The sequence below is a fragment of the Serinus canaria genome, chromosome 26 (genome assembly GCF_022539315.1).
Source record: "Serinus canaria isolate serCan28SL12 chromosome 26, serCan2020, whole genome shotgun sequence".
Lineage (NCBI taxonomy): Eukaryota > Metazoa > Chordata > Aves > Passeriformes > Fringillidae > Serinus > Serinus canaria.
The window spans coordinates 6,281,969-6,308,679 of record NC_066339.1 but is presented as its reverse complement, the minus strand read 5'-3'; the positions used below and the strand labels follow the sequence as shown (position 1 = coordinate 6,308,679).

The window sequence follows — 26,711 nt, the reverse complement described above, 5'->3', positions numbered from 1 at the left end:
AACGTGACTGTCCCTCCCCGGGAGTTCAGGCACTCAAGCAGCAGCTGCTTCTGCCTCGAGGGTGGACTGCCTGCTGGAAACATCCCCACGTCCCTCCGACGGCCAGCTGGTACCCCTGATACTCCCGATGCTCTCTTCACACTTGTTTGCACAGCCCTGTTCCCATGGCACATTCATTTTCATGCTGGTGGCTGAGAACTGGCTCTGCTTTTCCAGGTCACTGCCCGGCTGTTGGATAAGACCAGGAGGCAGTGGCTGCTGCATTTAAAGCCTCCTCTGTGGTTCCCTTTTTTACTAAGGAAACATTTCCTTTGGAACCAACTCCTGGCCTGGGGCTTGATAAATGAAGAAAAATAGTCTGCAAGCCCTTAAAATAGCAGCGGTTTATGAGCCTGGGTCTGGGCCAGGTTCCTGGGGCTGCCTTTCCCTGGCGGAGGGACGGGAGCTCTGCCCTGCAGCGGATGTCAGGGGCAGCAGCCGCCGGGTCTCCCTCCCGCAGCCCACCAGGGGCACCGGGGTCACCTTAATGCGGGGCACAGCCGACCACAGCCCCGCTCTGCCAGTGCCCTGGGAGGGGACCCTGGGGACCAGGCGTGTCCCTCGGCCACCTGTGTCTGTCGTAGTGGGCAGCGGGCTTTGCTGCCGGCCTTACCTGGCACGAGGGGTTGAGGGCAGCAGCTCAGCCCCTCCGGCAGCTGGGCTCGCCCCCTCCCCACTTGGCCCCGGGAACCTGAACCGGTAAAACGCCCCCGGGGCGCTCAGGGACTCGGGGGGAAACACCGGGGGGCTCCGGGTGTGCCGGAGCCGGGCGGGGGCAGCGCTGGAAAGGGCTGGGCTCGGCTCGGCTCCGCTCGGCTCGGCTCGGCTCGGCCCCGCACGGCTCGGCTCGGCCCCGCACGGCTCGGCACGGCCCCGCACGGCTCGGCACGGCCCCGCTCCGCCGCTCCGCCCTCGGCGGGCGGCCCCGGACGGGGCGGTGCCCGGAGCCGCGCGGCGCGGCCGGGAGCGGAGCCGGAGCCGGAGCGGGACGGGGCAGCGGCGGAGAGAGGTGCGGGGTCTGGGGGAGCCGAGCGCGGCCGGGGCTGCTGGGGGCTCGGGGCTGGGGAGGGGGGATACTGGTGGGGTGCTGGGTGCTGGTGCGGAGTGGGGCCGGAGCGGGGAGCTGGGGGAACGGAGCTCTGCATTATTACCGGTTGAGGTGGGGTCTGAGTCACTGGTGGAGGCTGGAGAAGCAGGGCTTTGTGGTTACCGCTGGGGCCCGGGGGAGCTGGGATCAGGGTTTACTCGCAGGGTTTGGAGGGATTGAGATCTGGGGTTACCAGTGGGATGTGGGGCCACTGATTCTGGTAAGCTGTGGGCTCAAAGGGAGGGTCAGTGCAGGGGTGGGGCAATGGGGCAGGGGGTGGGTGGCCCTGCAGAGCTGCTGGGTGGGGTGCAGCGGGACAGGGTGGGGTGGGTGTGCCTAGGCTGGGGTCGGGGTCCCTGGGTGCGGTGAGGGATGGGTCAGCTGCGCCTCAGTCAGTGCAGGTTGTCATTCCTTGAGGGTGGCCTTGGGCTGTGGGTTCCAGCTTGCAGTTGTCTCCCAGGCAGTGTCTGACCTGGGGTGAGAGCCTGGGGGCTGCTGCCCCATCCCACATCCCTCCCCACGACCCCCACTCCAGCAGGGTCCCCGTGTACAGCCTTGCCCATGGAGTGGCCGCTCTGTTTTCTTCAGAAAGAGGGAAAAAAGTTCCCTTTCCTTGCTGCTGAGCTCATTCTTAAACATTTATATTAGGGGGGTTTGTGGGGAGGGGAAATAATTGTGTAATGTCTTAGGAGCAGGGGAGCATTCCAAAAGCATGACTGCGTGGCCTTTTCCAGTGCTAGCAGTCTGGCAGCCAAGGCTCCCAGTGGCTCCCAGTGGCCGCCAGCCTCCCTAAACCCAGCCCAGCCTCTCAACAGCCCGGGAGAGCGGGATGTGATCCCTGGGCTGCATCCTCCTGGGGGCTGGGAGCAGGGGCCTGGCTGAGCCCCCCTGGCTGACATCCCTGGCAAAGGATTCCAGGGGAAACTGGAGACTGGAGGATTGGCTGGCTATGCGTCATGGGGACCAGTTGCATTTTGTTTCTATTTTGCCAAGTGCTTTTGGTGTCCAAACAATTTCAGTTTATGTCCAGCTCCTCCTCCTCAGCTCAGGTAGAGACTGCATGAGATTTTGTGGACTATCCCTTGCATCCAGGCTCCTGACAGCTACAGCTTCTCCAGGGAAACGTGTAAGTGGAAAATAAGCCAAGTCACTGTCTTCCAACAGGTTATCAGGAGCGTTTTCCCAGGCTCAGCTCCCACCTGGCTGTTTGCACTGGAGAGGCGTATTGACATGAAAAGTAAGGAGTTGTATTAGCAAATGTTGATCGGCGCTGGGGCAGGCAGGCGTTGCCCAAGTTCAGGCATCTGCTGAGATTGTGGCGTGTTATTTGGAGCTTTCAGCAAGACACTTGGCTACCGTGAGGCTGGGAAGGCTGTCACTACTGCAGGAGGTAAAATAAGAACATGGCATGATGTCCTTTGGAAAAGGAGGTAAGGGCAGGCAGCTTTTCCCTCAATGCTCAAGCACTTGTGGTTTGAGCTTTGTTTAGGCTTTCAAATTCTTCTGTTCCAAGTTCCTTTCTCTGTTTTGCTTGTGGATGTTTTTTGTGGGATTTAGCAGTGAAAATGAACCAGCCTGGACACTCTGCTCCGGGTCTGGGTCTGGACAGCTGCCCTTTGCCACTGGAGTGTGTGTTAAGCCCAGCCTGCCTGGCTGTGCCCAGATAATATGTCCAAAAAATGGGTAAGGTCTGAACTTGAGCACTGGGTTGAGCTCGAGCTCCCGTTTTGACAATCACTTGTTTGGATGTAGCAGGTCTATATCCAGGAGCCCATGCTCTGCCCTGCCCATTGCACTTCCCCTTAGCATCACTGTTTGCTTCCAGCCCTTTTTGGAATTTTTTTCTGCCATTCAGCCCTAATGATTCTATGATTCTGTAGTAAGAGTCCCTCTGGTGCTTGCAGCTGTGGCTGGGACACTAGTCCTGTACTGCCTTGGCCATGGCTTAGGTGTCTCAGCAAATGAAGTTCCCCACTGTGGGCATTCCTGTGGGGCTTTAATTTGGAAGTTTACTTGTTTTATCATTGTACCAGTGAGTCCAAACTGCTAAAACCATTTCTGCAGTGGAACTGCCCCACAGCACGGGGGGTATCCCTGTGGGGGTGTCCCTGCCAAGGGGCTGCTCCCAGCACAGCTCTCTCCCCCCAGCCCTGCCCAGAATTCAGAGCTGTGCCTCTGGCCAGGGCTGTGATCCCTGGTGTGACCGGTCTGACCAGGGTGGGGCTGGAGGCAGCGCTTGGGAATTTCTGCTTTAGAACAAAACCCCTCTGTTACCTCTTGGAAGTCGAGTCTGGCCAAGGAGGTTCATTGAAAGATTTCTGTCCCTGGTTGGAGCCTTCAAAGCATTAACATCTTTCTCTGCTATTCCTGAGTCCCCATAGCAGACACTGGATGATGGACACATCCTGCTGCCAGAGGAATTCCCTGTATCCTGCTCAGCAGGAACTGCACATTTTGAGGCACAACGCTGGGAGAGACCAGCAACACAAGGGCTGCCCTGGAGCCTGACTGATTTTATGGTGATGGCTTTAGAATAATTGCTTGCAAAGTAGAACAGAGCAATCTGGGGTCATGTTGCAGCTTTTTGGTGAGCTGAAGGAGATGGCTGCTCAGGATTTGGCTGGTGCTGGCAGTGGTGGCACAGATTAAACCCACAGCTGTCCCCATGGGGGCCCAGCCTGGCTGCAGCAGCAGGTGCAGGGGTGGGCACGGGAGCCCTGTGGGGTTTGGCAGTGGGAAGTGCTGGCACACGGCTGCTGCTCCCGTTTGTTTTCTCCATGGATGAGCAGGAGGCATCTCCAGCTGGGCCCTGCAAGTGCTGCTCACACCCAGGAGATGCCAGTGGGGATTGCCAGTGTGGTTGGGCAGTGCTGGCTGTATTTTGGGGTGCTTGGCACTTCACAGACTTTAAAATCTCAGTTTCCATGTCTGTTGTGGATGACCGTGTGCTTTCAATCCTTTGGCCTGATGGCAGTTGTAGTAAAGCTGTCCTCAGATTATGACAGAATCCCAGAATGGTTTGGGAAAGCTCTTGTTTCACCCCCTGCCATGGCAGGGACACCTTCCACTGTCCCAGGCTGCTCCAAGCCCCAGCCAACCTGGCCTTGGACACTTCCAAAGATCGGGCAGCCACAGCTGCTCTTGGCAGACTGTACCAGGGCCTCACCATCCTCTCAGGGAATAATTTCTCCTGGAAGTGGGTCTGAGGTCTCCCCAGAGCCTTCTCTTCTCCAGTCTGAACAGCCCCAGCTCTCCCAGGCCGGCTCCAGAGCAGAGGGGCTCCAGCTCCATGGCCTCACTCCAGCAGCTCTGTGTTCTCCCTGTGTTGGGGGCCCCAGCTCTGCAGGTGGGGTCTCACCTGAGTGGGGCAGAGGGGCAGAATTCCCCCCTCCCTTGCTGCCCACGCTGGGGGATCAGCCCTGCACACGGGGGCATTTCTGGGCTGCCAGTGAATGCTGCAGTGTCATGTTGGGCTTCTCGTCCACCAGCACCCCCAAGTCCTTCCTCTCATGGCTGCTCCCACCTAATTCTCCTGCATTTGTACTTGGGACTGTCCTGCTTGTCTTCATGAAATTGTCTTCATGTTTTCCACTCTTTTTATCTGCTCATAATCTGGCAACAGTGCAAACAGAATCCTCATCCCAGGGTCTGGCCTCATCCTGCTGAGCAACAAGAGCATCCCCTGGCAAAGGAGCTCATCTCTCCTGGAACAGAGAGCTGCTGCTGTCTGGTACTGGTGCTGTGCCAGCTGCTGGGTCCAGGGCAGGACTGGGGCACCCAGCCGACCCCTCAGGCTCACAGCTCTTCCAGCCTCCTTGCCCTGCTCGCCTTTACACACCAGCTCTGGATTAGTAATGGGCTATTTCTGGATGGCTCTCCTGAGTAATGGAATGAATTGTGCTGAGATTTTGGGTGGGGACAGTGCCTCTGCCCTCTGAGTCACCGCTGGGCACCGTGCCGGGGCAGGACGCGGGAGCCGTGGGAAGGAGCCCTGGGTGTGGGGCTGTGCTCAGCTTGGGGCAGCTGCTGTCCCCCTCTCAGGGCAGCACTGGGGCAGGAGCAGTGCCCCTCTGGCTGGCTTTGGTTCCAATCCAGTGCCTGCACACTGGGCACAGACAGATCCTGGTGTCCTTCTGGCTGTTTGTGTCCTTGGGCATCTCCTGCTCCTCACGCTGCAGAAGTTGTCAGCTGCCTGTGCTGTGGGTCAGATACTGGCACGGCCCAAACTGCCTTTCCTCTTGGAGATAGGGAGTCACAAAGCAGCATATCATGTTTTGCTGTGGGCAAAGAAGTTTGTGTCCAAGTGAACAGGCTTTTTTCTCCCTGAGCTCTCTGTTTTCTTTGCCGTGGACATGCTGCTGGAGAGAGGACGAGCCTTTGGTCAGACAAGAAGGATGGTTTGCAACAAGGGTTGCACTTGTACATCTTGGGGGTCTTTTCCAGCCTTAATGATTCTGTGGGACTGTGGGTTTGCCTGGCCCAGCTGGGCAGGCAGGAGCAGCAGGGCATGAGGAATAGGGACAGGAGCTGTTTTCCCCCCCATGCTCAGTACTTGCCTCCCTAAAAAAGTGCCTAAAAGGTTCCTAAAAGGGACCCTTTGGCACACCTTTTTCTTTTCTTCTCTGACTTCAGTGTTGCACAAATGTGCTCACCTTCCTGTAGACTGGGAAGGTCTCACTTCCAGCTGTTCCACTGGGAGGTGTGCCTGACACCAAGGATCCCAGCTGAGGAATGTCCCATCTCCTGGATGCAGCCCTTGATTCTCACTCTCCTCACCTTACAAGTGCCAGCTTTCTATTTTTATTAACAGCTCCAGAGCACTCAGCAGCCATGAACCATTCCTGCCTCAGTTTGTGAGCCAGAATGCTTGGAACCTACAAAGCTCCATGGCTAAAGCCAGGTCTGGTCTGGGGATGGGTGAAAACTCTCTGTCTTTTGCCCAAACCATTGGACAGTGTGAGTTGTGAAACTGGGGTGGTTTCCTGGGCTTTGTGTGACAGGGGTGACCTGCCAGGCACATGGGTGAGACAAGCAGGTCTGCAGCCTGCCTGTGGAATGCCAGTCAGCCATTCAGGCTCGTTCTTAATCCTTCACTTGCAGCTAATTATGATGCAGCCAGACTCCTGCTTTACTCTTTTCCTCCCTCTTCTGGCACAGGGTGAGGGTGGGATCACTGGGGCAGAGACAATTCCTGGCCTATGTTAAGGCTCAGTATGAGAGCCCAGGTTAAAGGCCAGGCTTGTGATGTTCTTGGCCTTCCTAAGATGATCCTAGTGATCCTGGAGTGATCCCAGTATGATGCACTCCCAGGGCTTGCAGCTCAATGCCTCAACATTGATGTGTGTGTGTGTCCTTCCCACGGGGTTCTTTCCTTGGAGCTGTGTGCTCCCAGCATGAATGGCTCCTTCCCACCCTGCTGCCTGGGCAGAGGGTTTGGAGAGGGATAGGGCTGAGGGGGAAAGCATGGAACATCCCTGCCTCCAGGAGAGGTTTCTTGGTCACCTGTGATTTCCCCCAGAGCAGTGTGAATTTTCAGGGGTTAAACCCTGACATGTCAACCTGCGTCATTCCCAGGATCTCTGCAGGGACAGGGAGCTGGTGGTGTGCTGAGGCGTGTGAGGAGTAGGACAGGCTCTTTGGGCTGGGAATCTGGGCATGGAAAAGAGAGTTTGGTCACAAGGCTGGGGAGGGATGTGATCCCACTATGGCTGATTTTCTCATGCCTCATTCAAATGCTGTGCCAGGCATTTTGTGGCATTGTCCTGGCTGGTTCCCAGGCTCAGCTGTAAACCCCTTTTGAAAGTGAGAGAGGCAAAGGCATAGTTTTCCTTGCAGAACTGCATCCTTTTCCCGTGGGGCAGAAAGCTGCCTGCTTTGTGTGGGGTTTCAGCTCTGTTTGCTGAGTGATGACTGGCAGCTTCTCCCGCTGCCAGTGCCAGTGTCGGCTCTCTCGGTTCCGTGGCAAAGGCTCCTTTTTCAGACAGGCTGGGATGGGGCCAGCCCAGTGCCAGGCACAGAGGTCCTGCTTGCCCAGACCTCCAGGAGCTCGGCTTGGTGTGTTCCAGCTGCTGATCAGATTATTTAGGGTCTGGTGAGCATGCTGGGGTGAAATCCGAAGCACAGTTTCTGCCCTGAAGAATTTATAATTTAAAATAAACCCAGCATGTGTGTGGAACTCTGAGATTGTCTAAAATCCTGGTTACCTGAGTGGTAGCACAGCAAAACCAGGGAAGGTTGGATGTCTGGGGAAGGCAGAGTGGTTTGTCACCTCCCACAAGGTCCCTGTGTGCAGCCACCAGCACTGACCACAGCTGGGATGGCTCTCCCAGCCACAGCAGCAGGGCTGGGTGTAAATGGTTCCAGTCAGGCCAGTTCTTGTGGTGCCCATGAGCTGGAGGGGTGTCTGGCAGAGGGCTGGGACCTTCTGTCCTGTCAGTCACTGGCAGCTCACAGTGGGATGTGCCCAGGTGTTTGTGTCTGGTATGTCCCAGGCTGTTGTCCACAGGAATGTGGGGGACCAGGAGCATGAAGTGCCGGTGCTGCTCTGTCCTGCCCACCTGCTCGTGTCTCCACAGCGATGGCAGCCATCAGGAAGAAGCTGGTGATCGTGGGAGATGGTGCCTGTGGGAAGACATGTCTGCTGATCGTGTTCAGCAAAGACCAGTTCCCCGAGGTCTACGTGCCCACGGTGTTTGAGAACTACATTGCTGACATAGAGGTGGATGGCAAGCAGGTAAGGGCTGTTGCCATTCCTGTCCTCTTGCTCCGTGTCCCGTGCTGGCAGTGTCACTGCCCAGTGCTGCTGCTGGGATTGCTCTGTGTGCTCGGATGCACCTGCAGCGCACAGGGGAGCCCGTGGCTCCGGCATTTCTGGGTCACCCTGAGCCTGTCCCAGCTTGAGGAAGAGCACAGCTATACCTGAGGAAGATAAATCTGTCACTCGTGGCCTGCAGAGCCATTGAGCCATGTCCTTGTCCCCTCTCAGGTTGAGCTGGCGCTGTGGGACACGGCAGGACAGGAGGACTATGACAGGCTGCGGCCCCTCTCGTACCCGGACACAGACGTCATCCTCATGTGCTTCTCCATCGACAGCCCGGATAGCCTCGGTAGGGACCTGGGGGTCCCACAAGCTGCCCCTCGAGGATGCCAGAGCCTTCCCTTCATCCCCCGACCTCGTGTGCCCTTCAGGGAAATGCTGGCAGCTTGCTGACTGGGCAGAGGTGGTGGGAGAGGGGGGCTCTGTGGGGTGAGCTCTCCCTGCTCCGACAGGAAAAGCTTGGGGCTGGTTTCTGTGAGGAGGCTGTGGGGCAGCAGCCCCTCGGCTCACAGGATTCCACGTGTGCCTGTTGTAGAGAACATCCCTGAGAAGTGGACACCTGAGGTGAAGCACTTCTGCCCCAACGTGCCCATCATCCTGGTGGGGAACAAGAAGGACCTGCGCAACGACGAGCACACGCGCCGGGAGCTGGCCAAGATGAAGCAGGTGGGGACAGCCCCAGGTCCCCCAGCCAGCAAGCCACACCAGATCCTGGCTGGAAGGGCTGCACGCCCTAAGGGCAGTTGCTGTTGTGTTCTGGCAATGTTTCCAAATCCCGTTTTTACTGCTTCCTAGGAGCCGGTGAAGCCAGAGGAGGGGAGGGACATGGCCAACAGGATCAACGCCTTTGGCTACCTCGAGTGCTCGGCCAAGACGAAGGAAGGGGTGCGGGAGGTGTTTGAGATGGCCACCCGGGCTGGCCTGCAGGTGCGCAAGAACAAGAAGCGCAGAGCCTGCCCGCTGCTGTGAGCAGCCCCCTGCCCAGGGGCACTGCTGGCACACAGCCCCGGCAGCACCTCGTGGTGCCACTACCTGCCCCGAACCCTTTGCACCAGAGCTGCCAGCCGGGCTCACAGGGTGTCCCTGCGACATTCCAGGGCCATGAGGGGCCAGTGCCTTCAGCACCTGCTGCTCTCCGTGGGCCGGGTGCTCGTGTTGCTCCCCGTGTCGCCCCGTTTTGTACTGAGCTCCCTGGTTTTGCCTTTCCCACGGGCATTGCTGCAGGGTTCCCTCTCTTTCCCCAGCTCTGGGCAGTGCCACAGAAGCAGGAGGTGCGGGTCACAGCTCATGTGGGGGGTGTGCCAGGCCCTGGGTGTGCTGTGCCCGCTCTCCCTGGCCGTGCAGGCAGCGCTCAGCAGTGTTGCAGACTTGCCCGGGCAGTTTCAGCCCTGTCTGAGCAGAGCTGGGCTCAGCTGCTGCCAGCAGCTCTCCTCCCGGGACGTGTGCCCAGCTCTGCCGGCATCGCCGCCTTTGAGTCTGCCTCGGCCGTGGGCTTGGCAGCACTAAACCCACTGCATAATTGGGAGAATAAATGCACACTGGTATTTTAGTAATTGTAACTTTGCGTGTGTGGTGTTCTTCTGGCTCTCCTTTGTGCCTCTCAGTGCTCCAGGCTCCTGCCTGGGCTCAGGGCCGTGTGCTGCAGGGGGGGACTTGCCTGGCCCCCAGCCCCTGTTGCTTTAGCTGCTGGTGGAGGATCAGGGCTCACTAGTCTGTACTTGCAAAAGAGCCAGGAAGCAGAATACATGGGAAGGACCATGCAGGAGCTTCCCAGCTGTACCCAGTCCCTGGGTGATGGGCACTGCCATCCCTGCTGGAGCTATCCTTCCTCTGGAGCAGCTCAGGGCAGGGCTGCAGTGAGCCTGATGCTGCTCTGAAGCCCTGTCTGTGTAAGCAAGGCCCACCTAGGACTCAACAGTACACTGCTTTTCTTTAAACATTTATTCAAAGGAAATAGAGTGCCTGCACAGTCATGCCAGCTCTCAGGCCAGGCAGCTGCCCAGTGCAGAGCTGAGCCAAACTGTCCCAGACCAGGTCCCTGCCTTCCCCAGTCACTCATCACAGCAGCAGTGAGCTCCCCTGTGCACCCAGTGATGCTCTTTGGAGGCCAGAGCCTCCAGGCTTAAGCCTTTCACTGAATGGTGAGACCAGTCAGAGAATAGTTTTTCCACAGCCATGTAAAAAAATGATTAAAATGGAGAGTTGTCCCAGTCTGATGCTGGCATGACCTTCGTGGCTGGCAGCAAAAGTTGGCAACACCCTCTGGTCTGGTGGGTTCAGCCCCATCTCCACAGGGATGCAAGGAGCACCCCGGGACTGAGACAAAAAGCAGGAGCTGCTGCAGGTTTGGGACAGGCTGAGGGGGATGCACCTTCATGGGGCTTCTCCTCCCTTCCCAGGTGCATCTCCTGCAGAGAAACCTCATGGCAGAGCTGGCTCTGGACTTTGAGATGGAGACATGCAGGTGCTCAGCAAAAACCTGATTTAAGTCCTGCATTTGGGGCAGGAGAAGCCACCCAGTGCCCCAGCTGTCACCCTGGCCATGCTGCTGCCCCAGGGTGCTGGCATGTAACCCTGCTGCTTTCAGGGCTCCACTGGCAGTGCCCAGCTCTGCTCACCTGGGTACTAAACATTGAGCTGCAGCGTGTGCAGGTCGTTGGCCAGTCTGTCCTCAGCTGTGCTCTCATCCTCGTAGGGGTATCCGGTGTAGCCACCCTGTTCCTTGCAGTACCTGAGGAACCTGCAGGTGCAGAGGGAAGTGTGGGCACGAGGTGGCACTGGCCTCACTGCTCCGTGGCAGTGGGCATGGCCAGGCACCACGTGCTGGCAGCAGGGAAGGGCAGGTGCTGGTGAGCACTGTCAGTGGCAGGGGCCAGGAGCACAGGAGCAGCTCACCTGAGCCAGTGCTGGTCCTTGCTGAGCACGGTTGGATTACCCACCACGATCAACAGAGCCTTGGCCCTGGTGATGGCCACGTTAAGCCTCTGAAGAGGACAAGCAAGGGGGCTTTACCTGGCTGCAACACCTCTCATCGTCCCACAGCCCCAGCTGGGTGCAGGCAGCTCTGGTGACAGAAGCACCCAGAGCAGCTCTACCTGCCTGTGGGAACCACAGGGAAGAAGGGGATGCCAAGGAAGAAGGGCCTGCTCGGGGCTAGGCGGTACCTTGGGGTTCTTGAGGAAGCCCAGCCTGAAGGTCTGGTCGAACTGGAGGTATGTGCTGCAGCTGCGCACGGTGGAGATGAGGATCACCTGCCGCTCCTGGCCCTGGAACTCTTCCACAGAGCCCACCTGGAGCAAGGACAACAGGTGAGGGGCCAGGAGCACCCCTGGGCGGGGACTGTCAGGGCTCCTTCCTCCTGTGGCACGGTGTGCCCAGGACCCACCTTCAACTGGCTCATGTCCGGCAGCTTCTGCAGATCGGGATCCAGGGAGGTGATGGCTTTCCGGATCTTCTCTACCTGATTGGAGGCATGTGGCAAAATCCAGCCACCACAGGGCCATCCTTGTGCCAGCCCTGGGGCTGCCCATCCATCCCAGAGTTCCTGTCCCTTGGGTGGTCTCTGCCAATGCCCTGCCTGCAGAGCTGTGTTCCTCACCTGCTTCCTGTAGGGAGAAATGATGCCGATCTCTTTGGGGGACACACTGGGGCAGCTCCTCTGGCCCTGGCTCTGCAGCAGCTTCTTGAGGTAATGGACCAGGACCTCAATTTCAGCCGTGTTGAAGAATGAGGGACTCTTGGCCTCTCTCTGGTCTTCCCCACAAACCCCATGGAAGATGATGGGGAAGCCCTGGGGATGGAGAACATTGGGCTCTGCTCTGCCTGTGCCTCGGGAACCCCTCGGGTCAGCCCCTCCTGCGCCCCTCACTTTTTTGGGAAGCTCCTCCCAGGTACAAAACAGATTCCGGATGTCAAGCCCGTCGCTCTTGCACACCTTCAGCTCGTTGTCATAGAAGAGCTCGTTGGGGATCCTGAGAATGGCCTCGTGGGACCTGGGAGAGGCAAGACCATGTCAGGGTAGGTGCCACAGGCGTCCAGAGCCCTCTCAAGGCACTGTGCACCCAGGACAGCAGGTGCACTCCCATCCTCCACACCAGCTGGGGCACTCCGAGGCTCTGGGGGACAGATCCTGGAGTGCCATGCTCACCAATCCCTGCCTGGCTCGATCCCTTCCTGCACTATCCCTGTCCCCACCTGTAGTTCCAGAGCAGTTTGGTGATGAACTGTGGGTCGTATCCTCCACTCGACTTCTGGTACAAGGGGTTGTGCAGCATCAGCCTCTCCAGCAGCGAGGTGCCTGTGCCCAGTGATATCCTGTGGCTCCCCACAAGGCCACTCAGCCCCTGTGGGGTGCCCACAGCATTCCCACTCCTCTCCCTACTCACCCAGACCATACTGGATGGCCAGTGGTGAGGTCAGGACGGGGCCCAGCTGCTTGGGGTCTCCTGCCAGCACCAGCTGCCCTCCATTGGGGTTGGTCTTCTCATCCATGGGAGCCAGGAGCCCTGGGAACAGGGAGGGCTCAGCAGGGAATGGGAGGGACCCCAGGCCATGCAGAGAAGCTGGTCCTTGAGGCAGCAGGCGGGCACCGCTCACCCGCGATGGCGACGACGCTCTCCGGCTCGACCGCGTGGCCACACTCGTCGATGAACACGTGGGAGAAAAACCCAGGGGGGAAGTTGGCTGACACCAGCCTGGAGGAGAGATGCAATGAGGCTGTTCCCAGCATCCTGCCCCACGTGGCCATCCTTCCTCTCCTACCCTTCACCTTCATCCTCCCACAGAGGAGAGATTTCACCCACTGCTGCCTGCCCTCCTCCAACTCCTCCCTGCTGAGTCCCAGAGGGTCTGCCTTCACAGCCTGGCTGCAAGGCAGCCCTGGGTCCACCTGCCACGGATGCTGGGGACAATCCTAGCTCCTCTGACCTTCCTGCTGTCACCAGTGTGGTGATGATAATCCGGTACTGCCTCAGGCTCTCCTTGCTTGGGTACACGTAGCTGCTCTGCTCATCATCCCAGTTGCAGCAGGGCTGGAGCACAGGCATTGGGTGAGGTCCCATTATCCCATGAGGGATGCCAGCCCAGATGTGCTGTCAGGATTTCAGGGTGGAGGGGCAGGACCTACCCTGATATCAGTGGGCACTTCCCTGTAGCTCCTGGAGCTGGCGATGAGCCTGTAGACGTTCTGAGGGGCAATGTCCTTGATGATGCACTGGCACAGCAGGTCTGCAGCACTGTTGGAGGGGGCACAGGCCAAGATACGGGCATTCCTGAAGCATGTCCACACCTGAGTGGGAGAAGGAGGTGACAGCATTGAGCCCCATGGACGAGAATGGGCAGCAATGCTCAGGGCTGGATTTGGGCACCAGCCACTCACCTGCTTGATGGCCTCCACCATAGTGACTGTCTTGCCAGTGCCAGGGGGGCCAAAGATGAGGTATGGGGCTGGCCGGGACACCCCCGTCACGATGTGGGTCACAGCTTTGCACTGCTCCTCGTTGGTCTCCAGCTTGCGGTTAAACCACCTGTGGGAGCAGAGGCTGCGCTGCCCGAGCCCCATCGCCTCCATCCCCTCACCCCTCAGACCCTCCCACCCTGCAGAACTGGGACTCACCGGGGCTGGAAGGGCCCTGAGAAGAGGGACTTGTGGCAGGAGGCAGAGGGGAAGAGGAGGCTGAACAAGCCACGGCGCATGGCCAGGACTGCAGCCCGGTGCTGGACCTGCAGCGGCAGCCGGCTGAAGGTGAAGGTCACATCGAACTTCAGGTTGTTCACAAACTTCTTCTGCAGCCTGGGAAGGAATGCTGTGAGCAGGGCACGGGGCACTCTCCCATGCCCTCCTGGCCCTTTCCAACCCACTCCTGGCCTTTGGCACCTCTGAGAAAGGCTGCTGGGACCAGACACCACTCACTTGGAGGAGAAGCCCAGCTTGACCTTCTCCAGTTCCACGCTGTGCACGTAGCCCTTGTAGCGGACGAGCGGGGAGTGGTCCCGCTCGCTGCTCAGGTGGGCAAACAGGTGGTCCCCTCTCAGCACGGACGGGCGGTTCTCGGCCACGCCAGGCACCTGTGCCAAAGGGCCAGTGTGATGCCAGGCACTCTGGGAGTGCCAGTGTTGTGCCAGCAGCCCTCCCGTCCCTCAGCCCCCCACGCACATCGAGAACCAGCAGTGCTCTCTCCTGCACCATGGTCACATCCTGCATGTCGTAGCGGCGGATGTCCACCTCCATCTGAATCTCCTCCAGGTGCAGCAGCAGCTGGAACTTCTGGTAGTAGTTCTCAGCCTGCAGAGGTGCTTCCAGCAGCGAGCTGAGGGCAGCAGCAATGTCATTGTGTCCCAGGGACAGCTTGGCACTCAAGGAAAACCTCAGCATTGCTCTCAGCCCTTAGCACTCACCGCATGGCAGCCCAGCTGGAGCTGACACTGGTGTTGGGTCCAAGCAGGATTGTGTCCTTGAGGCTCTTTGGGTACTGGTAGGTGCCCAGACGGATCTCCCTCTCCAGTTCATTTTTCAGGGAGCTGGGTGGAGGGGACAGTAGTGCTTCAGGGACTACACGGTGTCCCCAGCCCCACTGAAGCACTGTCCTGTGGTGCCAGGCAGTCAAGGAGCTGAACCTTGTCCTGGCTGGAGAACAAGCTGGGCCCCTCAGCTCAGGATGGCAGCAGGCGAGCTCATCACATACCTGTCAGGGGGGATGCCATCCTCGGTGATGACTGTGACAAGGCGCTGGAGGCTGGCCTCATAAGGCTGGAAAGGTGCTGAGGGCCCCAGGTCCTTGGCCAGCTGGCTCTCAGCAATGGCAGCGACATAGCGTGAGATGCTGAAGGACTCGTCTGGCTCCTTGGTGAACTCGAAGAACACCACAGCACTGAAGTGCCCATTGCAGGTGGTGAGGCACTTTACCTGGATGGGGTACATCCCACCTGCGGGGTGAAGGGGTGAGACTGGGTCCTGCATCCTCTCTGCAGGGCAGGGTGTGGGGCAGGGGATGGGATGGACCCTACCCGGGTGTAACTGCAGGGACTGGCCCTGCACCGCCCCTTGCTCATCGGTGAAGGAGAGCTCCTGTGCCTGCTGCCGCAGCTGGAACCGCTGCAGTGTCACCACCTCGGTCCCACAGTTCTGCACCAGGACAGTGACTGTCCGGGGCTCACCCGGCACCACTGGGAAGCGAATATTCCCATCGCCTTGGTCATAGTCTGAGGTGATCTCTACCCCGTGCTTCCCACGAATGAGCTCAGCCCTGTGGGGAGAGAGGGTCAGGCTTTCCCAGCCAGGGTGGGGGATCCAAGGGACATGCCAAGGTGGGGTGCTGCTGGTCATACCACTGCTTGGCATAGCGCTGGGGCATTTGTGGAGTGGAGCTGAGCTGCTGTCCCGAGGCAGACGTGGACACGGACGTCTGTGCATTCCTCCTGGGTCGCCGGTACTGGTCTGCCACCACCACATACCTGTTCACCTGCAAGGAGCAGCCAGAATCAGTGTGACCCTGGGAATCTGCAGGGGGCTCCTGAGGAGCCAGTCCTGGTGGGCACTGCCCCAGCATGAACTCACCTTGAATTTCACCACCTCTCCACGCACCTGAACCTGGTGGGTTGTCTTCAGCGCGTACAGCATGGAGGAAAAATTGGGCATCTTTGCATCAGTCCTGCGGAGACGAGGGTTTGTGTGGGAGAGTGTAGCTCGGCTGCCCTGGGCACAGGCAGCTGAGGGGACGCAAGAGGGAAGATGAAGCAGGACACTGAGGCTGCAGTGAGGGGGTTCTCAGGAGGTGCCCTCTGCTCCAGGAGAGGAAGAAGGACTTGGGCTTCCCACTGGCCTGTGCAAATCTTACATCCCTGCTGGCTGCTCCAGCTGTGCCGTTGCTGTCCCAGCTATACCACAGCCATTCCAGCCGGCCCACTGCATCACTGCCTGGCCCGAACAGCCATGCAGCCCCTGCCCACGCCAGTGCTCAGGAGCTGAGTTGGCACAGGTGGTGGCTCTGCTAAGGCACAGCCACTGTGCTACCAGCAGTGGTGACTCCCCAGGTACCTCCTCCCACCAGTGCACCGAGCCCTGGCTTTGCCAATGTTTAACTGCGGCGATATTGCACAAGGGGCAGTGGGATTGGTGTCAGCAGGGTGAGGTGGGGGAGTATGGTGGGCAGTGGGTGTCCAAGGCCATCCCCAGGCAGTTGCTGGGGGCCCATGGAGCTGGGGATGATCCAAGCAGGGCTTTGGTGAGAAAGGCGAGCTTGGTGACCCCTGTGATGCTGCTGGGGACCAGTGATGCTGACCAGGCACTGGGGATGCTGGCCCAGGGATTGGGAGATGCTGGCCAGGGTCTGTCCCAGGCGCTGTCGCCCGGGTCTGGCCGAGGGCTCTCACCTGCCCCGGAACTCCTGGTTGTAGATGGTCCGCAGCGTTTCCCGCAGGCTCGCCTGCTCCCGACCCGTGTCCTGCAGGAACTGCACGAACTGACACCCCCAGAGACTGGCCTCCGCCACGCTGAACCGCGGCATGGTTGAGCCGAGCCGAGCAGTGCCGAGATGGTGCCGCGTCCAGGAGTGCCAGGTTAAGGCGGGCTGGGCTGGGCCGGGTTGGGCTGGGCTGAGCCAGGGCTTGTCGCGCAGGGAGAAACGAAAGCGAAAGAGGCCGTGGGGCCGCGGGCCCGCCCGGCACGGGGCGGATCGGGGCTGGAAGGGGACAGCCCGGGGCAGCAGCTGGGGGGGAGAAGGGCCCGGAGGCAGGCACGGAGCCCGGCAGTCTGCAGGGTGATTAGCTAAAGATTTGGAGAAGGACAAAGAGATAGAAACGCTCCTAAGGCTGGAGCACTGGCGGTGAACTGCTCCCAGTGTGCCCAAGGAGCAGGAGAAGACTAGCCTTGAGGCAGATAAAAGCTGTGTTGTGTGCAGAGTCTTATCTTGGGCCCTGCTTCGACTTCGCATTCTTGGAATCGCTGCGGCGATTTCCTGGATGGGTCCAGGGCCGCAGCCCACAGCACCTGAGGCCCACAACAACCTCTCCTCTCCCCTGGGCGCTGCCGCAGGCGGGAGCCTCTTGAACGGACCCTGAGTAGCCCCGGCAGAGCTGTGCAAACCCTCCAAAAGCCCTGCTTTTAGGCTACAGCCAGCATACAACCTGGATGTGTAGGATACAGCCAGGAGTGTCTGAAGTAGGTGTTAAGTAAGACACCGAGAGTGAGTGGAATGACTGCCTTGCTGCCTTTTTTCCAGGGTGAGGAGCTGCATTAAAGCTCTGTGGTTGTTTCTATTTTAGTTTGGAAGCTCAGCCCTCCAGTTCCCATGTCTGTATACCCGGGTGGGAGCATCACCCACGGGTCTGGACTGATACCATCCCTGCCTTAATCGTGGAACTGTTAAGATTGGAAAAGACCTTTGAGCTTAATAAAGTCCAACCATCACCACTGTGATCACCACTAAACCAGGTCCTCAAGTGCCACATTCCCATTTTTGAACACTTTCAGGGATGGTGACGCCATTTCCTAGACTTCAGGAATTAACAGGAGTGAGACCATGAACGAACAGACACAAATGGCTTCAAACAAAGACTGGTGTATTTGCACTAGACTAGTTGATACAGAGGATGCCTGAGGAATGAATTGTCAGTCTCAGCAGCAAATACAAATATATTTTAATTAGTTAAAACTCACAAAGGATAAGCACTTATTTTGCGGCGTTACTGTGCAAAACCTGAAGTGTAACGCACAGGCAACCCCACCCCTCTCTTCCCAACCCTTTTTCCTTTGTGTATTTAAAAACAAGAAGACATGAGCCAGTTTAAAAACCAGAACCTGCAAGGCGCCCAGTGATAACCAAGTGCAAACAAAGCAAAGGGAGTTCACCAAAGGAGGCTCGCTTTGTAGTGAACCTATGTTCCAAGATCTGAGAAAGGCATATGTCTATCTCTTCATCCTCCCCTTCAGAGAAACTGTTATGACTGCTAGCTTTGATGTTAGAGGGGGAAAATAGTAATGCAGAGCAAGCATGTAGAAGAGATTCATTCCAAAATCCCCTCTAAGCATGACAAGAAACTGTCCACAACTGAGACAAACTGAAAGGATTTTTTCTTTCACTTTGGTGCAAGTTTATTTATTTTGTACACTATCCATCCATACACCTGTGATACAAATCTATGAACCTGCCACAAAGCATTAAAGCACAACATACCTATTATTTTGTAGACATTTGCATTTTTAATCACCATCCAGCCCTTGTGGATCAGCAGTGACTCATCTTGTAGTTCTGTAAAAATGCAGATGTCTGGTAACCGTACGTACACGAGGGAGGGGAGAAGAAAAACGTTCACTTTTAGGGAACATGGCTCAAATCTTCAGATTAAAAAACAGTTATATCCCTGGAAGAGCTGGGTCAGTAGGGAATTCTGTAAAGGATCCTGTAAACTCATTTTCTACAGCAAAATCTAAGCCTGCAGGCATCTGCTTTGTGGAGGTTGGGAATAAGGATACACGAGGACTCACTGTCTTGCACTTACTGTGTCTTGCAGCGCCGTGAGCTCTTGGCAGGTTTGACAAACTTACTGGATACCTGGAGTGCTGGATACAGGTGAAGGGAACGCTCTGCACCCTCTCCTGGGGTAATAATAGGGCTTTTCCAGCTAGGAAGTTTTCCAGCCAGTGACTGAGAACAGCTATACTTCTGAGCCATGAATGGCTGAATTTAAATGACCTATTAAATGCAGCTACAACAGGAAGTTTATGTGGCAGGAAACACAAAACACAAAGACAACTATTTGTTCCACGGTTCCCTCTCAGGCTAGAAAACCTGTTAACTTCGAAAGCCCTAAAAAATGCTGCTCTGGTTTAAAAACCATCTACTTGGCAGAGGACCGTATTTGTTTTTTTGCACACGACTGTTTCATACACCTCCTTGTTTCTGCATTAAGCATTCTGCATTTCTTTGCCAATCTTGTAGCTGAGGATTTTGTTCCAGTCAATCTTGGTGCGGGTGACGGGCAGCTGCCGGCGTAAGGCTTTGAAAGTGGTGTCTGACATAGTCTGGTAGTTTTCACTGATTGCTGTCTGCAAGGGCAAGCAGATTTGGTTAGAGCACACATAAAACACTATGAGAAAACTCAACTTAGTGTTAAAGCCACAAACTCCTTTCTGTAAGGTGTAAGGCACACTATTAACTAAATTAATGCAGTCATCAGCGTGTGTGCAAGTCAAAGGCTTTCCATTCACCTCCCCTGTAATGCAGCAGCATCTCCTTAGGTTTTTCACTGACTTATCTCTTTCCAGTCTCCTTGCACAGAGACTGGGACAATGCAAAAGCTGTTGCACAAGTTTCTTCCTCAGAATTTTTAACTGTCACAGAAGAAAATACATTGACCCACCCACTCCCCTCCCATGCTTGTTCCAGGTATCATTTGTAACCCTTTAAAAAAACCATACAGCAAACCTGATAGTTAATTACAACACAGCTTTGTAACTTTACAGCTCTATAACTCTATTTTTTAAACAAATACTGCTACCCTTTACTAAGTAATTCTTACAGGCAATACCAGATTCAGCCAGGAACAGAACAAGTTTTCCATGTTTCCATTAACTGCAAATGGAGACTGATATGATTGTATGTTTTATTTAATTACCACTGATCTTACCTGGTACTCATTTTCTGCATTTTCTATGATCTTAATAAACTCCTTAGCAGTTTGGACATCACTCTGCAAAGGAAAAAAAAAAGCATGTTTAAGAGCAACTTACATAAGTTACACAACAGATTTCTTCTCAAATGACAGGCTGAGTATAGATAAAGTAGGTAACATCATCAGCTTATGCCTTGTGGTTGTAGCTGTGCTCCTTTCACTTACTACATCCTGGATAGAGCTCATGCTCCAAACTGGAACAGAGCTGCACCCTAGTGAGCAAAAAGGAAGTGGACCTTCATAGTAAAATGAGTCACTTTGCAGCTGTTGCTCCCTCTACCATACTAGAGGATTTCTTAATTTCCTTTAGCATATGTCTCTTACTGTTTCTTTCCCTTGTACAGAGATAGAAAAGCATATTCTGTCCTTTTTAACCCTAAGTACCAAGAGAAGCTTTCCAATAGAGACTTTCTAATATGACTGAATTTTAAGCAGTTGGGAATCTGGGATTCCTGTGTGACTCTGAACACCACAATGACTGTTCACCCTAAAATTAAAGTTAAGAGAATGCAGTAATAGCAGGGCATGTTTCGTCAGCTGTTAAAGGAATGAAAACAGTTGCTTATCATAAAGATCTTTTAGCATACTTACTGACACCTGTACAGAGTCCTGAATGTCTTTGTGACTAACCAGCTGGACGTTGCCATCTTCATAGTAATGGACCTGGACAAAAAGAGAGAATGCAGGTTTTATTATGACCACTCCCTCCAGAATTCCTGAGCCCCCAAATGCTGCTAAAATGGCACAACAGAGCATTGTGCCAGTCTTCTCTGCTTACATGAGACTAAAAGCAGGATGGATTTTCTAAAAGGTTTCATTCTTTGTCAAGACTGTTCAAGAGTATTTTAATCAGTAAATGCCTAGTGCTGAGATAAGAGCAATTATAAAAGATCTGAGACTATTCCTGGAATACCAGATTTAAGAATTACTTTCTTGAATTTTTTAGTTTAATAACATCCTGACTTGAGAAGGACATCTCTGTTGCATTTCAGCATCTCATTCTGAGCCAAATGCATTTGTGTAAGAGAAGCACAATGTAGCTTCTCCTCTTACTGCTAGGAAAAATAACTCACCTGGATTTTGAGCACTGCAGCCACTTGAGCTGTCGGTGGTGTGATGGTAAACTTCCATTCTGATCTCCAACGCCCGTTCCTAAAAGCAATCAAAGCATGAAAAACTATTTCCAAGAAGCTCTAACAGCATAAAAATGAAATTATCGACCAAGTTGTTTCTGATGTTTTCTTATCACTAATACCACATGGGATTTAGTACTTTAGATGGCATGGAGTTAAATTTCTGCAGCCCAGCTGAATATAATACAGCTTCAGCATACAAAGAAGCTCCAGAGATGTGAAGGAGTATCTATCCAGCTCTGCTAATGCCTTTTCCTCTGGAAGAGTTTTGGAAAGTGCCAAGGGGGCTGCAAGGAAAACAGACTACAGAAGGAAAAGAACTTCTTGGGAAGCCCAAAACTCCCTGTCCTTCAGACCTTGTCAGAGCTAGAGGACGGGTTGGTTTGAGGAACCAGGCAAAGGAAGAAAACACACCATGTTGAAATAGTCTTACCAGAAGTTTTTGGGCTGAAACTGGTGGCTCTCAATACAGGCAATAATTGTCTGCTGTCCATCTATTGATTTACCATAAACCTGTATTTAGAAAAAGAGTTAAAAAGGCCCAAGAGCTAAGGAAAACCATTCTTAATCTCTGTTCTTGGCAGCAAGGTGCAGGCTGCTGTGGTGGTACCTCACTGGGAACATGCACCAGGAGTTACATTGTCCAACCCCTCCCCTGGCAGGCATCTTACTATGGGTAGGTGTGAAGGTGCTTGGCAGTCATGCCTATGAAAAAGGTCTAATTCATCTTTACCTCTGAGTGCATACCGAGACAGCTGCACCCTCTTTGGAAATGTCATTCCAAAGTTAGCCAAAATGCTAGTGAGGATGGAGAATTCCAGCAGCTCTGCCCAGCAGTCTGCTCTGGCACTGAGTGGCTCAGAGCAATACACTTTCAGGGAAACAAGATGGATACTCAACAGTGCAGAAGCCATTGGGGTAATGATCCTTGACGTAGGCTCTCAGTGCACTGTCACAGGCATCTCTCCATTGCTTTAAGGCCGATTCTGTGTCCTCGGGCTGGGGATCACTTGCTTCTTTCCTTAAGTGGTCAAACTTAAAAGAAAGTTTGTTCCTTGGGTCTAAAAATCTGCCATTGCCCAGATCCCCATGTTCTGTGATTAAGACCTGGAATAGAAGTTGAAATGATGATATAATTTAGGCTGATATCGATGTGTTATTTTGCATTTTTCCCTACTTGCATATCAGTGTTACAATAGGTTCTTCCATTGAGCTATAAGGTCACATAAAGAAAAGCAAGAATTTTCAATATTAATAATTTAAAATTAGTAGTTGTTGTGAGGCTAAAGGTAACTAACTCTCTGCTCTCCACAGTAATACTGCACTTAGATTTCTGTCTCAGAAAAGGCTGAACCATAATAATGTATGTACTTGGCTTAAAATTGGGTATCCTTACAATAGAAGCAGGTTGCCTTGCCTTTGAAGTTATTTTAGCTGTTTTCCTTCTTCATTTCTAAAGGAAACAGAGGCACTTGCTCTGAAATCTACCATTTATTGCCATGTTCCATGTTTTGAAATAGCTCTATTTCTGGGCAAGAAGGGTACATAGATGTGACTACATCTAAAATATACCAGCTAAAGCAGACAGCAAAGCAGCATTGCACATTCCCCTTCTTTTTTCTTTTTCACCTTAATTCTCTGGCTTCCCAAATACTGACTTTATTGGGGTGGGTTTTTTTTTTGTTTTTTTTTTTTGCAGGTTGTACTGTAACTTTCTCATCAAAGCTATTTCTATGAACAGCCCTCTTAATATATGCCTCCCATACTCTCATAAACACATCTGGGACACTAGAAAAGCTGGGTCAGAGCTTGGCTCAGAGAACAGAGCAGATGGTCAGGCAGCTTTCTGGCTTCACTATGACTTGTTTGTTCTAAAAAAATAAGAATTAAAAAAACCCCTGAAGTAACTTGTTTTGCTGGCATAGACTGGATAGTATTAGGTATAATCACTACACCAAATCAATGATTTGGTATAAACAAACATAAGTTTGGTTTTTAGGGTAGCTGGTAATGGATTAAAATTGCAGAAAATATATCAAACAAACCATTAAGAATCTATCTATGAATTGTCAGTACAAACTGTAAGCAAGTAACAACATAAGTATTTTTAAGTGAGCTTTAAATAGACAGTAATCTTTAATCACTCATACTCTTAAGTAAAATTCCAGTGACTTCAGCATGGAGCTTTGAGGAACAATGAATTGGATGTAAGTAGTACAACACAGAACTTAAAGAGAAAATCTTGGTAATGCTTTGCTCTTATCAAAGAAAGTTTGCCATAGTGATATGTGGGGGAAGGAGGAGGGGTGGTACCTTGTGAGCAGAATGAGTGAGTCAGCTGATGGGGATGTTGGCTTGTGAGCCAACATCCTGATGGAACAACATTTTTATTGCTTTTTCACAGTGCAGTGATACAACCTCGAGTGTACAAAGTTTCCTCTCACCTGATCCTCGTACCCTTCTATCTTCACTGGGGTGAACTGATCCATGTTGTACTGTGCAAATGCACTGTGGAGCACCAAAGGAACATGAACTTTAGCTGCACGTGCACATTTATTCTGACTCGAGGATTATATCACAGCAAACATCAACTTAACTGGGCAAGCAATACGCACAAGCACTGTTAAAAGATTTTCCAATACCTTTTACTGTAGATAGCTATAAACCCCAGGTCTAAAAGCAGGTTTGTTTAGTGATGGCCAGGAAAACACTGAGCTCAAAAGCAGAACAGCAGATAGCCCGAGGAAATGTGAGCAAGCCAAGGCAAAACAGGAACACCCCAGCTACAATTTAGACAGCAGCAAGATAAACAACTGAATAGACAAATATTTAAAACAATTTTCTTATGCAAAGACTTGCTGACTGACATGTCACCTAGCTTGAAATAGATCTTAGCATCAAAAAGCCTGTATGTGTAATCTTTAAGCACCTTCTGATGAAGCTGTGGAAGCAAACAACAAATTTTGAAAAGTTTTTATTGAGGGCAGTTCTTTTTCTGAACTTAGGCTATGGATTAATCAGTATTTCAGGCTTCACTTACTTTATAACTCAGATGATTCAACATGAGCAGACATTTCTGCTGCTGCAGAGTTAAACTTTTTGGCAGAATGCCTTCCTGTCAGTTTTAAATAGCACAAATTCCAATTTAGGGCTTTTAAAAAGAATCATCCACACCTTTCATTATGCATTTTGTTAGGTGGGATAAGGAATTACGTAAGATTGCTCTGAATACAGCAAATGGTCTTCTTTGTCACAGAATGATGTGTACAAGAAAACAGAAGGATCTCTGATGGTAATTTGACTTGTGTTTGAAATCTCAGTACTTACTGTGCTGCTCCTTCCCTGAGAAGATTGTCATTGTTAAGCAATAACCGGACATCTGGAGAAGAAAGGGTCCAAGTGTGTTACTGGATTTTTTTATCAAATGTTTCTCTTTATGCACTTTATTTTCAACTGTACAAATGCAAACATTAAAAGTTGAAATAACTTCATTAGGCAGAAATAGTCCAGAAGCACTGCACGCTTTCCCAGGCCACTTAACCTTAAAAGCAATATGGTGTGACACAGCCTTAGATTCTTATAAAACATGAAGAAAACACCACAGATCATTTTTCCTTAATTGCTTACCATTGAATACTTCATTGAACTCTCCAGGGGGTGCATGAGTGATGAATTTTGCAGCTATACGCACCTACAATGAAGCAGAAAAGTAATTAAAGACAAAAGATAACTTACTGAGTTCACACTGCTGAAGCAATTCACCAACAAAACCAACTCTGAAGTGACAGAAGGTGGCAGATTTAGGGAGAAATCTAGGCATGCATTGTCAAGGTAGAAATAGTCCTGTAAGACTGTTCAAAGCAAAGCTGGACAGGGCTCGGAGCAGCCTGGTCTAGTGGAAAGTGCCCTTGCCCATGGCAAGGGGTGGAACTGGATGATCTTCAAGGTCCCTTTCAACCCAAACCATTCTGGGTTTCTATGAAGGCACGTGATGATGAAGGCATCAATAACTGAAAAACCCAACTTTCGATGTCCAGAAACTCTGAATCTGGAAAAGAAAAACCCTGTCTCTTCTAAAAGTGTAATAAAACTGCAATGTGTTCCAAAAGCCAATATACATGTCTTGCACAGTTAGAATTTAGGTGGTCCAAGTATTGATTCTGTTGCAATTGGTAAGAGTTTATGGTTTTCATTATAAAATCTTTTATGGCTTTTACAGCACCAAAGGGAATAGAAAGATCTTGGAAGAAATGAAAAAGGAAATGCCACAAAATTAAACCTCTCCCTTAGAATAGTAAAAATATCCCATTTCCTCTGACAGCTAACATTTCCAGCTAACAAAGCTGACCAATGAGCCTCTCTGGTCTAACAAGACATTTATTGAAAGTGACTAAAGAATTGTTCATTAGAACTCTGACTACTTTCTAGTTTTCATTCTGAGCAGCAAAACAAAGAATTGTGTATATATATGTAACTGCTTCACCTGAGTTATCACCAGAGCTGGAAATAACTCACTTTTCTCAACAGTCTTCCCTGTTTTAATTAGAAATTGTTTGTATTGTTTGTCACATAATTATTTAAAGCAAGCCACAAAAAGAAATAAACACTTTTCCAAACAAAAGGTAATTGCCTTATTCCAACAGGATCAAATAACAACTCTGCCTTAACCGGATTGAGCTTCAGATAAAAACAGACTGTCTTCCAAATCAGCAATGATTTCAAGAAACAGATATACATTATTTGTGCCTGAAGAAATTAAGCAATACAGAGAAAACATTAAAAAGACAGTATCTTATGTAATTGATCAATAAAGCAGAAAACATTTCAGTCAAACTACTGAAATCATTGGTGCAGGAAACAGGCTGGGGAGTGATTAATTTGAAATGTCAAGCACTTGAATGGTTGTTGGTTTTCGGAGCCGGATGATTGGAGGGTGGTGTCAGGATGCTCCTCTGCAGAAACACCAAAATAGGACTTTCTGCAATCTGCCCCATTTCCTGGCCCCCGGGGCCATTTCAGGTGTCATTTCAGCTCTGCAGCATCAACTTCCTGCTTCTAAAATGGGGAAAGTGTCTGAGGGGAAGGGAAGATGCTCAGCCGTTAGTTTAAACTCTGCCAAAACAGCAGCAGAATGAACTTGAGCAAAATGGGAGATTTCAGAGGAACTTACAAGAAAATCACAGAATCCTCTCTTGAGGTTATCCTCCTCTGCCTGTGTGAAGCATGGAGTTAATTGAAATGGAATTTTCTAAAGGCCTCTATCAATTCAGCTCTGGAATACTTATTTCAAACAACACAACCTAAAATATTGACTAACAGATGAACTGCACCTCTAAAGCCACCTGTGACTGACTCCCACCTTGTCAACAAGACCAGAGCACTGGGCACCACGTCCAGTCCTTCCCTGAGCAGGGATGGGGACTCCACCACCTCACTGGGCAGCCCCTTCCAATGTCTAATTGCCCTTTCTGTTAAGAAGCTCCTCCTGAAGTCCAGCCTGCACCTCCCCTGATTTAGGTTGAGACTATGTCCATTTTCATGCACAACGACTGGCCGAGACGCATCAGCTGCACCGAGGAAATAAGGAAATCGAATGGCAATGAGGAAATGGGAAGGCAAAGTGCTGATAAGAGACAGCCGGGCGGCGGCGGCCCGGTGGTCTCGGGAGCCCGTCTGCCCCGAAGGGCTTGCAAGCCGGCACATCACCACCAGGCGAGTTTGCCCGCCGCTCCCACCCACTGCCTTCCCGGGGACAGCGGCGCAGGGCCACGGCGGAGAGGCGGCCACCCCCTTCCTTTACCTTCTCCTCATCCGACACCCGCTCCTCCAGGTCCGCCATCTTGGCAGCTGTATGCCCGGCCCCGGCCCCACGTACTGCATGCCGGGAACGCCGGGCGGCGGACCCAACGCCCTGGTGGCGCCATCTTAGCTGCGGGCAGACGCCGCGTGGCAGCCATCCTAGAAA

The 26,711-nt window shown here is 52.8% G+C and overlaps 3 protein-coding genes across 5 annotated transcripts; 1 reads left to right on the top strand and 2 right to left on the bottom strand.

The window, feature by feature from the left end:
* The first annotated feature begins 956 nt into the window (after positions 1-956).
* RHOC (ras homolog family member C) lies at positions 957-9,502 on the top strand. 2 transcript variants are annotated; one of them, XM_009098313.4, is made up of 6 exons: positions 957-1,048; positions 2,291-2,556; positions 7,702-7,859; positions 8,112-8,232; positions 8,479-8,609; positions 8,739-9,502. In XM_009098313.4, exons 2-6 carry the CDS (start codon positions 2,535-2,537, stop codon positions 8,910-8,912), a joined length of 606 nt encoding a protein of 201 aa, XP_009096561.1. In that variant the 5' UTR covers positions 957-1,048; positions 2,291-2,534; the 3' UTR covers positions 8,913-9,502. The 2 variants fall into 2 exon arrangements, with proteins under 2 accessions (XP_009096561.1, XP_018778900.1); XM_018923355.3 differs by having other exon boundaries at positions 963-1,048; positions 2,291-2,363.
* A 359-nt stretch (positions 9,503-9,861) lies between these two features.
* MOV10 (Mov10 RISC complex RNA helicase) lies at positions 9,862-16,723 on the bottom strand. Of its 2 annotated transcripts, none has more exons than XM_018923357.3 (22): positions 16,314-16,723; positions 15,499-15,592; positions 15,270-15,403; positions 14,949-15,187; positions 14,627-14,867; positions 14,340-14,462; positions 14,098-14,251; positions 13,855-14,009; positions 13,558-13,734; positions 13,321-13,468; positions 13,069-13,230; positions 12,870-12,973; positions 12,540-12,637; positions 12,329-12,448; positions 12,138-12,240; positions 11,812-11,935; positions 11,542-11,733; positions 11,329-11,403; positions 11,108-11,233; positions 10,839-10,927; positions 10,562-10,683; positions 9,862-10,386 (listed from the first exon to the last, which is right to left on the bottom strand). In XM_018923357.3, the coding sequence occupies exons 1-21, from the start codon at positions 16,445-16,447 to the stop codon at positions 10,569-10,571; spliced, it is 2,907 nt and encodes a 968-aa protein (XP_018778902.1). In that variant the 5' UTR covers positions 16,448-16,723; the 3' UTR covers positions 9,862-10,386; positions 10,562-10,568. The 2 variants fall into 2 exon arrangements, with proteins under 2 accessions (XP_018778902.1, XP_018778901.1); XM_018923356.3 differs by having other exon boundaries at positions 9,862-10,351; positions 16,314-16,721.
* A 757-nt stretch (positions 16,724-17,480) lies between these two features.
* On the bottom strand, positions 17,481-26,703 carry CAPZA1 (capping actin protein of muscle Z-line subunit alpha 1). Its single transcript, XM_009098315.4, has 10 exons — positions 26,547-26,703; positions 24,374-24,437; positions 24,074-24,125; positions 23,191-23,254; positions 21,647-21,853; positions 21,180-21,259; positions 20,687-20,765; positions 20,205-20,276; positions 19,569-19,631; positions 17,481-18,987 (listed from the first exon to the last, which is right to left on the bottom strand). The coding sequence occupies exons 1-10, from the start codon at positions 26,583-26,585 to the stop codon at positions 18,847-18,849; spliced, it is 861 nt and encodes a 286-aa protein (XP_009096563.1). The 5' UTR covers positions 26,586-26,703; the 3' UTR covers positions 17,481-18,846.
* Positions 26,704-26,711: the final 8 nt, after the last annotated feature.

Excerpts from the sequence above, each read along its gene's own strand:
- MOV10 (XM_018923357.3), bottom strand. The coding sequence starts at position 16,447 with ATGCCGCGGTTCAGCGTGGCGGAGGCCAGTCTCTGGGGGTGTCAGTTC. Across the intron at positions 15,188-15,269 it reads CAGCGCTATGCCAAGCAGTG|GGCTGAGCTCATTCGTGGGA; the intron begins GTATGACCAGCA and ends CTCTCCCCACAG. Across the intron at positions 10,684-10,838 it reads AAGGACCAGCACTGGCTCAG|GTTCCTCAGGTACTGCAAGG; the intron begins GTGAGCTGCTCC and ends CTGCACCTGCAG.
- CAPZA1 (XM_009098315.4), bottom strand. The coding sequence starts at position 26,585 with ATGGCGGACCTGGAGGAGCGGGTGTCGGATGAGGAGAAG. Across the intron at positions 21,854-23,190 it reads TAGAAGGGTACGAGGATCAG|GTCTTAATCACAGAACATGG; the intron begins GTGAGAGGAAAC and ends CTTCTATTCCAG. Across the intron at positions 20,277-20,686 it reads CTGCAGTGCTCAAAATCCAG|GTCCATTACTATGAAGATGG; the intron begins GTGAGTTATTTT and ends CTTTTTGTCCAG.
- RHOC (XM_009098313.4), top strand. The coding sequence starts at position 2,535 with ATGATGTCCTTTGGAAAAGGAG. Across the intron at positions 2,557-7,701 it reads GATGTCCTTTGGAAAAGGAG|CGATGGCAGCCATCAGGAAG; the intron begins GTAAGGGCAGGC and ends GTGTCTCCACAG. Across the intron at positions 8,610-8,738 it reads AGCTGGCCAAGATGAAGCAG|GAGCCGGTGAAGCCAGAGGA; the intron begins GTGGGGACAGCC and ends ACTGCTTCCTAG.